Raw genomic sequence first — 11474 nt, 5'->3', positions numbered from 1 at the left:
GGGAAAAGATCTTCACCAACCCCACATCTGACAGAGGACTGATATCCAGAATATATAAGGAACTCAAGAAATTAGACATCAAAACGACCAACAGTCCAATTAAGAAATGGGCTTTTGCTGGAGGGCTTCTCTCCAGGCAGGTTCCCCAAGCCCGGCAGTCCCACAATCCACTTATAAAATAATCACTCAGACGCTTACATCACTTATAAACTGTATGGCCGTGGTAGGCTTCTTGCTAACTGTTCTTTTATCTTAAATTAACTCATTTTTATAAATCTATACCTTGCCATGTGGCTGGTGGCTTACCAGAGTCTTTACATACTGCTTGTCCTGGTGGTGGCTGCAGAGTCTCCCTCCTCAGCCTTCTGCTTCCCAGAAATCTCCTCTCTCTTTGTCCCACCTACTTACTGCCTGGCAACCTACTTCCTGCCTGGTCACTGGCCATCAGTGTTTTATTTATATAGAGCAATATCCACAGCAATGGGCTATAGAACTAAACAAAGAATTCTCAACAGAGGAAACTCAAATGGCTGAAAGACATTTAAGGAATTGCTCAACATCCCTAATCATCAGGGAAATGCAAATCAAAACAAATCTGAGATACCACCTTATGCTTGTCAGAATGGCTAAGATCAAAAACACTGAAGACACTCTATGCTGGAGAGGATGTGGAACTAGAGGAACTCTCCTCCATTGCTGGTGGGAATGCAAGCTTGTACAATCACTTTGGAAATCAATATGGTGCTTTCTTAGAAAATTGGGAATCAATCTCCCCCAAGATCCAGCTATACCACTCCTGGGCATATACCCAAGAAATGCTCAATCATACCACAAGAGTACTTGCTCAGCTGTGTTCATATCAGCATTGTTTGTAATAGCCAAAACCTGGAAACAACCTAGATGCCCTTCAACTGAAGAATGGATAAATAAATTGTGGCACATATACACAATGGAATACTACTCAACAGAGAAAAACAATGACATCATGAGGTTTGCAGGCAAATGGATGGATTTAGAAAAAATCATCCTGAGTGAGGTAACCCAGACTCAGAAAGACAAATATGGTATATACTCACTCATAGGAGGATACTAGAGGTGGAACAAGGTTGACTGGACTGCTACTCACATCACCAGGGAGGCTACCTGGAAATCAGGACCCCAAGAAAGACACGAGGATGGCCCAATGATGGAGAAATGGCTGAGATCTACATGAACAACCTGGACATGAGTGGGAGCAATGAAGGGCGAGGGTCGAGGGAAAGAGAGTGGGAGATCCCAGCTGGATCAAGAACAGAGAGGGAGAACAAGGAATAGGAGACCATGGTAAATGAAGACCACATGAGAAAAGGAAGAAACAAAGTGCTAAAGAGGCCCACAGAAATCCAAAAAGATACCCCCACAAAAGACTGCTGGCAGTGGTGGAGAGACAGCCGGGACTGACCTACTCTGGTGATGGGATGGCCAAACACCCTAATAGTTGTGCCAGTAGCCTGTGCTTTTATAGTAAGAAGATTTTATAAATAATTGCTCCCTGTCTCGAAAAACCAAAAAAAAAAAAAAATGCTTATCAGTTTAGTGTAATATACATATTTGTAGTATGGATTTGTGACTCTCCTGTTCCTTGGATATCTGTTGTGGTAGTGTTTATCTCGAGCTTTATTAATTCCACCTTCAATATTCCTCTCTTTCTTGGAATTATTATTAGTTTTGAGCTATGTTTGTTATAGTCACTAGAATTAGCCTTGATGCCTTTCTTGATAAATATTGGAGGTTTCTAGTTTCTAGGACTTTTTCAGGGATGATCTAACATCAAACATTTGAGTCCCGAAATGTTTCTTTGCTCCAGATTTTACTCCTTGCACATTAAAGAGGGAGCTTTAGTTCATAGTCACTGCTGATGACAATCCTTTAGACTCTGCAGACCTTGGCTTGTTTGTTTGTCTTAGTTGGGTTAGTTTGAACTGCATATTTTCAGAAAAGTCAATGATAAACTGATCAGCGTATTTTATTAAATATAACTCTTTGTGACTGGCAAATTCTTATTTTAATTATTTTAAAAGAAAGGAAGAATTTGTTGGGCCCCCAAAAACCCAAACCCATGAAAAATTAGTTAAAGGGCCAAGGGAAGCAGAGACTCCTGTTGTCATGGTCTTCTCTCTTGGTCTCTGTCTTCTGTTTGTTTGTGTGCTTATCCTGTTATTGTCTTACTATTAAAGAAAATCAGCTCTCTTTTCTAAGATCCATTTTAGAAGTGGTTAAAGAAAATATATTAGAGAAGGCAAATCAGTAAATAATCACAAGATAGTCAATGATTTTTTGTTGATAATACCATTCATCTCTCTGAATAACATTACCAACTCTAGCAAGGGAATCTTTCCATTTCATTTTCCCATCATGCTTAGCTGAAGGAACAACTTGCCTAAAGTTAAAGGGATCATTAGGATGTTACTCAGATGTCAAGAGTGTGCTAAAATTATTTATTTTTATTCTCATTGCTGTGACCAAGTGGATCTCAGATAGATATAGGCAACTTTTTAGATTTAGAATATCAAAAGTAATACAATATTACTCCTAACACAATAAGAAACAGAGTGAACCATTCATCTCAGTTCTGAGGGGCACAATAACCCCCAAACAAACTTAAATCATAATGATTCTATATACTTATAATTTCTAAATATAACTACCAAATCTGGGAGTCTCATATTCATGGAATCTTACAATCATGGATTTAAATATGTAAAAATGCATTGCTGTTAAACATACTTAAATTCTTTTCTTGTATAAATTTCTTAAAGTATACTAATATTATTTCATTGGGTATTATGCATAGCCTAGATCTGATTTAAAGTTAATGGGTAAAAGTATATGTGTTCTATGAAAACACAACGTCATTTTATTTGAGAATTATCATCATGAATGTATGTTGTTACCTGCGGAGATTCATCAAATCTACTCTGAGAAAAAAGATAAAGAAATAATAGGATAAATAGGTAGATCATTGAATCTACACTGAAGAAAAAGGGGAAGATATATAAGAATGACAAAAGGTAGACTGCTGAATCTATTATGAAAAGAAAAAAGAGAGAATATGGATATGATAAGATAAAAAGGGAGATTATGGAATCTACTTTTAAAAAGGAACTACTTGTTTTAAATAAGTAATGAAAATTTTTTGGTCTGAGTTTATCAGATATTACTGGACTGGACATTGTTAATATATATAATGGAGTTTTTTGTCTGAATCTGTCAAATGTTAATGGACTAGACGTTGTTAATGTAATATTGACTGTATATTGCATATACTTATAGTTTTTCTTGTATTAGTTATAAGCTTTTCTTTATTTTAGACAAAAAGAGAGGAAATGTGGTGGTATTGTGTTCCCCAAAATATTGTGTACCCTAATAAATTTAAATTCCTGAAACCCATCTTCCACAGATACTGAGGGACAGCTGCATAGACTTCTCTGCTCCAAGACAAAATACACCTCCCTTCAATTCTTCCCTAGTCAGTTTTTATCATTATGTCAGTCTTGTCTTGGTCTATCTCTGTCTCTCACACCCTGGTAAACTCTTTTTTCTCATATATTTAAAGATAAACACAATCATTTCTACTGCCTACATTCCGCATTTTGTCTTATCATGTCAATACATCATTGTGTTTCATATTTTAATTTTTTTTTTAAGATTTTACTATCTAGTCCATCGCTTCTTGGAGAAACTCTAAATCAATGTTGTGTAGAACATGTAAGCTAAAAGTATACTCTGGGCTGACAGGGACATTCAGGCCCAGCGGCAGCCAGCAGAGACATAGAGGCCCAGGGGCGGCCCACAGAGGTAGACAGGCCCCCGGCGGCGGAGACAAGCAGACACAGGTAGGCCCGCGGCGGCAGCCAGCTGAGACATACAGGTTCGGGGGCAGCCGACAGAGACATACAGGCTTAGCGGTGGCCCGCAGAGGCAGACAGACCCAGGGCAGCTGACAGGGACATACAGGCCCGGCAGCGGACTGCAGAGGTAGACAGGCCCAGCAACGGAGACAAGCAGACGCAGCTTGGAACAGGGACGCCTCTAACCCCAACACCCAGGGAAGAAGCTATCTCCGTGGGATGGAACCAGAACGAATCTGAACACTCTGTCTGAGGACAACCCAGGGCCCAGCTGCTGATCCTGCAAAACCCAACAACTTGGAGGTGTTGGTGAGACTACCCCGCTCAGCTGAAACCCATCTGGGAGAAGATTCAGATGCCTACAGTTTGAAGTTTGAAGAAACAAGATCAGCTGAGGAGTTAACGAATGAACAAAACGTGACCTGGGAACACAGAAGAAGGCGCTGCCCAGCCACCAAACCAGATCACCAGAATCATAAGTATATACTTCACCGACTGAGATCAGCTGCCCCTGAAGAAATAGCCCAATAGCACCAATTTAACCAAGAACTCCTATTAAACCAAGACTAAAAATTAGAACAAGAGAGGCACTCTCAGACACAGACACCACCTGTACTGCACAAAGGAAGAGATAAGTAGACACCAGTGCAAAAATACAGGCAATAACATAAAGACCTATATGGCAACATCAGAACTTAGTGATTCTATACCTGCAAGACCTGAACATACCAAGACAGAAGAAACAGAAGAAATCAACCCTAAAAATGACTTTAAGAAGATGACAGAGGCCCTTAAAGAAGAAATAAAACATTCTCTCAAAGAGGAAATAAAAACTTTCCTTAAAGAGGAAATAAAAACTTCCCTTAAAGAGGAAATGAAAAACTCCATTAAAGAGGAAATAAAAAACTCCCTTAAAGAAATGGAAGAAAAAACGAACAAAAAAAAAAAAATGGGAAGAAATCAAATCAAGCCAAGAAAAAGCAATTATACAGATGAAAGAAACATTCCAAGATCTGAGAATTGAATTTGAGACAATAAAGAAAACACATGCTGAGGGAATGCTGGAAATAGAAATCCTGACTAAACGAACAGGAACTACAGAAACAAGCATAACCAACCGATTGCAAGAGATGGAACAGAGAATCTCCAACACTGAAGACACGAAAGAGAAAATAGATTCGTCAGTCAAAGAAAACACTAAAGACAAAAAAGTTGTAACACAAAACGTCCAGGAAATTTGGGACACCATGAAAAGACCAAACCTAAGAATAATGGGGATAGAAGAAGGAGAAGAATACCAACTCAAAGGCACAGAAAATATATTCAACAAAATCATAGAAGAAAACTTTCCTAACCTAAAGAAAGAAATACCTATGAAGATACAAGAAGCTTACAGAACACAGAATAGGCTGGATCCAAAAAATAAAGTCCCCTCGCCACATAATAATCAAAACACTAAACACACAGAACAAAGAAAAAATATTAAGAGCCGCATAGGAAAAAGACCAAGTAACATATAAAGGCAAACCCATCAAAATAACACCAGACTACTCAATAGAGACTATGAAAGCTAGAAGATCATGGACAAATCTCATGCAGACACTAAGAGACCACAGATGCCAACCCAGACTATTATACCCAGCAAAACTCTCAATCACCATAGGCAGAATAAACAAAATATTCCAGGATAAAACCAGATTTAATCAATACCTGTCCACAAACCCAGCCCTACAGAAAGCACTAGAAGGAAAAATCCAACCCAAAGAAGCTAAACACATCCATGAAAAATCAAGCAATAGATAATCCCACACCAACATACACCACAGAAGGACAACACAACACAACCACAAAAAATAACAGGAATTAACAATCACTGGTCATTAATATCCATCAATATCAATGGTCTCAACTCACCTATGAAAAGACACAGGCTAACAGAATGGATAAAAACAGGACCCATCCATCTGCTGCATACAAGAAACACACCTTAACTTCAAAGACAGACACTACCTCTGAGTAAAGGGCTGGGAAAAGGCTTTCCAAGCAAATGGACCTAAGAAACAAGTTGGTGTAGCCATCCTAATATCTAATAAAAGAGACTTCAAACTAAAACCAATCAAGAGATCGGGATGGACATTACATATGTATCACAGGAAAAATCCACCAAGATGAAGTCTCGATTCTAAACATTTATGCTCCAAATACAAAAGTACCCACATTCATAAAAGAAACACTACTAAAGTTTAAAACACACATCAAACCCCACACATTAGTAGTGGGAGATTTTAACAAACCACTCTCACCAAAAGACAGATCTACCAAACTGAAACTTAACAAAGAAATAAAGGACCTAACAGATGTCATGACTCAAATGGACCTAATAGATATCTGCAGAACATTCCATCCTAACACAAAAGAATATACCTTCTTCTCAGCACCCCATGGAACCTTCTCAAAAACTGACCACATGCTAGGACACAAAACAAATCTCAACAGATACAAAAAAATTGGAAATAACATCCTGTATCTTATCAGACCACCATGCCTTAAAGTTAGACCTCAACAACAACAAAAATTATAGAAAACCCACAAACTCATGGAAACTGAATAATGCCCACCTGAAACATCAATGGGTCAAGGAAAAAATAAAGAAAGAAATTAAAGATTTCCTAGAATTCAATGAAAATGAAAGTACAACATACCCAAACTTATGGGGCACTATGAAAGCAGTGCTAAGAGGAAAATTCATAGCTCTAAATGCACACATAAAGAAGATGGAGCAATCTCATACCATTGAATTAACAACACAACTGAAAGCTCTAGAACAAAAAGAAACAAACTCACCCAGGAGAAATAGACGCTAGGAAATAATCAAATTGAGGGCTGAAATCAACGAAATAGAAAACAAGAGAACAATACAAAAAATCAATGAAACAAAGAGTTGGTTCTTCGAAAAAATCAACAAGATAGAAAAACCCCTAGCCAAATTAACCAAAAGGCAAAGAGAGAGCACCCAAATTCACAAAATCAGGAATGAAAAGGGAGACATAACAACAGACAACAAGGAAATCCAGAGAATCATCAGATCAAACTTCAAAAACCTGTACTCCACAAAAATGGAAAACCAGGGAGAAATGGACAATTTTCTGGATAAATACCACATACCAAAATTAAATCAAGACCAGATAAACCATTTAAACAGACCAATAACCCCTAAAGAAATAGAAACAGTCATCAAAAGTCTCCCAACCAAAAAAAGCCCAGGACCAGATGGTTTCAGTGCAGAATTCTACCAGACTTTCAAAGAAGAACTAATACCAATACTCTTCAAAGTGTTCCACACAATAGAAACAGAAGGAACACTACCAACCTCTTTTTATGAGGCTACAATTACCCTGATACCCAAACCACACAAAGATGCAACAAAGAAAGAGAACTACAGACCAATCTCCCTCATGAACATTGATGCAAAAATACTCAACAAAATATTGGCAAACCGAATCCAAGAATACATCAAAACAATCATCCATCACGACCAAGTAGGATTCATCCCAGGGATGCAAGGATGGTTCAACATACGAAAATCAGTCAATGTAATGCACCATATAAACAAACTGAAAGAAAAAAACCACATGATCATCTCCTTAGATGCTGAAAAATCCTTTGACAAAATCCAACACCCCTTCATGATAAAGGTCTTAGAAAGATCAGAAATACAAGGAACATTTCTAAACATAATAAAAAGCAATTTATAGCAAGCCAACAGCAAACATCAAATTAAATGGAGAGAAACTCAAAGCGATACCACTAAATTCAGGAACAAGACAAGGCTCTCCACTCTCACCATATTTATTCAATATAGTACTAGAAGTTCTAGCTAGAGCAATAAGACAACAAAAGGAGATTAAAGGGATACAAATTGGCAAGGAAGAAGTCAAACTTTCACTATTTGCAGATGATATGATAGTATATATAAGTGACCCCAAAAACTCTACCAGGGAACTCCTCCAGCTGATAAACTCCTTCAGTAAAGTGGCAGGATACAAGATCAACTCAAAAAAATCAGTAGCCCTCCTATACACAAATGATAAAAGGGCTGAGAAAGAAGTCAGAGAAACATCACCCTTTACAATAGCCACAAATAATATAAAATACCCTGGGATAACACTAACTAAACAAGTGAAGGACCTTTTTGATAAGAACTTTAAATCTCTAAAGAAAGAAACTGAAGAAGATATCAGAAAATGGAAGGATCTCTCATGCTCATGGATAGGTGGATTAACATAGTAAAAATGGCAATCTTACCAAAAGCAATCTACAGATTCAATGCAATCCCCATCAAAATACCAACACAATTCTTCACAGACTTGGAAAGAAAAATACTCAAACAAAAGACTCAGGATAGCTAAAAGAATCCTATACAATAAAGCAACCTTTGGAGGCATCACCATCCCTGACCTCAAACTCTACTATAGAGCTATAGTAATAAAAACAGCTTGGTACTGGTATAAAAACCGACATACAGACCAATGGAATCAAATTGAAGACCCTGACATTAATCCATGCACATATGAACACCTGGTTTTTGACAAAGGAGCCAAAACTATACAATGGAAAAAAGAAAGTATCTTCAACAAATGGTGCTGGCATAACTGGATGTCAATATGTAAAAGATTACAAATAGATCCATATATGTCACCATGCACAAAACTCAAGTCCAAGTGGATCAAAGACCTGAACATAAATCCAGTTACACTAAACTTAATAGAAAGGAAAGTAGGAAGCACTCTTGAACACATTGGCACCAGAGACCATTTCCTAAATAAAACACCAACAGCACAGACCCTGAGCACAACAATTAATAAATGGGACCTCTCGAAATCGAGAAGCTTTTGCAGGGCAAAAGACACAGTCAATAAGACAAAAAGACAGCCAACAGAATGGGAAAAGATCTTCACCAACCCCACATCTGACAGAGGATTATTCTCCACAGTATATAAAGAACTCAAGAAACTAGACATCAAAATACTGAACAGTCCAATTAAAAAATGGGCTAAAGAGCTAAACAGAGAATTCACAAAACAAGAACTGCAAATGGCTGAAAGACATTTAAAAAAATGCTCAACATCCTTAATCATCAGAGAAATGCAAATCAAAACGACTCTGAGATACCACCTTACACCTGTCAGAATGGCTACGATCAAAAACACCAATGACAACCAATGTTGGAGAGGATGTGGAGCAAAGGGAACACTCCTCCACTGTTGGTGGGAATGTAAACTTGTACAACCACTGTGGAAATCAGTATGGCTGTTTCTCAGAAAATTAGGAATCGAACTACTCAAGACCCAGCCATCCCACTCTTGGGCATATACCCAAGGAATGCTGATTCATACCATAAAGATACATGCTCAGCTATGTTCATCGCAGCACTATTTGTAATAGCCAGAACCTGGAAACAACCTAGATGCCCATCAACGGAAGAATGGATGGAAAAAATGTGGTACATTTACACAATGCAGTACTACTCAGCAGAGAAAAACAATGAAAGCATGAAATTTGCAGGCAAATGGATGGAACTAGAAAAAAATCATCCTGAGTGAGGTAACCCAAACCCAGAAAGACAGTCATGTACTCACTCATAAGTGGATTCTAGATATAAAATAAAGAACAATCAGACCATAACCCATAGAACCATAGAGGCTATATATATAGCATGGAGGTCCCTAGGACGACTGTGGCTTATAATAAATTTCAGTTTTACTCAATTATTGGAAAAAAAATAGCCAAATGAATGGAAACACATGAACTATGAACCAAAGGCTGAAGGGCCCCCAGCTGGATCAGGCCCTCTGAATAGGTGAGACAGTTGATTGGCTTGATCTGTTTGGAAGGCATCTAGGCAGTGGGACCGAGTCCTGTGCTCATTGCATGAGTTGGTTGTTTGAAACCTGGAGCTTATGCAGGGACGCTTGGCTCAGTCTGGGAGGAAGGGACTGGACCTGCCTGGACTGAGTCTACCAGGTTGATCACAGTCCTCGGGGAGGACTTGTCCTGGAGGAGGTGGGAATGGGGGGTGGGCTGGGGTAAGGGAGGGGGTGGGAGGGAGGAGAATAGGGGAACCTGTGGCTGATATGTAGAACTGAATGGTATTGTAAAATAAAATAAAACAAAAAATAAAAAATTAAAAAAAATTAAAAAGTATACTCTGATTGCCACCATAATGTCTCATTGAAAATATGAGTTGCCTGACTCTTCTGTGGGCATATTTTCAATGGTATTGCTGAAAATTCCAGTATGCTTTTACCCATCTGCTTCTAGTCAGTGGAATTCTCAGAGATATATCTCTATATACTAGATACACTGTCCTGTGTAAATGGATTTCCTTGAGAAGGTAGTCTGAAAGGTCCTAGTCTCAAAGATAGATCACAAATCAAAACTTGAGAGTCAACAAAAAATCAAGAGACTGTATTATATGCAAGAAAAATGATTTTATTAGATCAAATATAACTGTACTACCATACATAGTCCAAGAATTTGTGAATAGGTAATCAACTGGTTCAAATGACATTTGAATTTGTATTTGGTTATTCATTCATTTCTTAGTTGAATAGAACTAGTGTTGCCAGAGAAAGGATGCAGAGAGAGATTAATTAGTCTTATTGGAAAAGCACTATGTTAACTCATAAAATTCACTTTATAATCAGGAAGTTCAGCAGCTTGATCTCTAGATGGCTGAGCCACAGATGGGCCTGTGACTAGAAGACTGGAAGTTTCTAGAAGTCACATAGGTTGGGTGGCAGAATCCAGAACCATAACCAATGGAAGGGTAGTGGCAGACTCCATAACTCACAGGTCTGAAGCCACTGGAGCCACATCCTGAAGTGTAGAAGCTCCTTGACCCATAGCCAAGGGAGTGGCAGCTGCTGGACCCGAAACCCAGAGAGCAAGCGTCTGTGGTTCTGCAGGGGCTGCAGAAGCTGGAGACCCTTGGGGTGTAGCAGGGCCGCTGGCAGGAGCTGTGCACCACATGTGAAGTCTGGCATCTGATGGGCTGGAAGCAGTTCTGACGACAGCCACTGTGGAGAGAGGAGCCCACATGGTAGGTTCTGGGAGAGCAGAAGTTAGTGCTGTGGATCAGGTGACGGGGATAGGAAGAGCCACAGGAAGAGTAGGGGTAGTGTAGCTGACCCCCATAGGATCTAGAGGAGAAGCTTCCAGAGCAGCAGCTGTAGGACATATTGAGAGGAGATGTGAGATAAGCTGGGTGTCAATGAGACAATGCAGTGAGTTTGAATGACATGGGTCTGAACTTCAAGTTATATATCCTCTTATGTTGGGTGTGTCCACATTCCATTGGCTCCATTCACCTTCCTCACCCTTTACATGAAAATATTTCCCTGGGTTATTACATTTAATTTATCACACATTCATATATTAATTGCACTTTAATCACTTGTGGCACATAGTAAGAAGATGCTCATAGTTTCTTTGCCCTGGAATTTGCTGTGGTTTGATGTGGAATTTCTATCAATGATCTTCCTCAATGTAGAGCTTTCTTACACCATGTTCACTTAAGAAACA

The 11474-nt window shown here is 38.8% G+C and overlaps 1 protein-coding gene across 1 annotated transcript; it reads right to left on the bottom strand.

The window, feature by feature from the left end:
- Positions 1–10361: 10361 nt before the first annotated feature.
- On the bottom strand, positions 10362–11167 carry LOC114697658 (keratin-associated protein 13-1-like). The gene has a single exon (XM_028875943.2). The coding sequence runs from the start codon at positions 11128–11130 to the stop codon at positions 10618–10620; it is 513 nt and encodes a 170-aa protein (XP_028731776.1). The 5' UTR covers positions 11131–11167; the 3' UTR covers positions 10362–10617.
- Between the last annotated feature and the right edge of the window lie 307 nt (positions 11168–11474).

The sequence above is a fragment of the Peromyscus leucopus genome, chromosome 12, assembly GCF_004664715.2.
Source record: "Peromyscus leucopus breed LL Stock chromosome 12, UCI_PerLeu_2.1, whole genome shotgun sequence".
Taxonomy (NCBI): domain Eukaryota; kingdom Metazoa; phylum Chordata; class Mammalia; order Rodentia; family Cricetidae; genus Peromyscus; species Peromyscus leucopus.
Note: the sequence above shows the minus strand (reverse complement) of the source record. Positions and strands in the feature narration are given on the sequence as shown.

What these genes read in the sequence shown, in the direction of transcription:
- LOC114697658 (XM_028875943.2), bottom strand. Translation starts at nt 11,130, where the DNA reads ATGTCCTACAGCTGCTGCTCTGGAAGCTTCTCCTCTAGATCCTATGGG.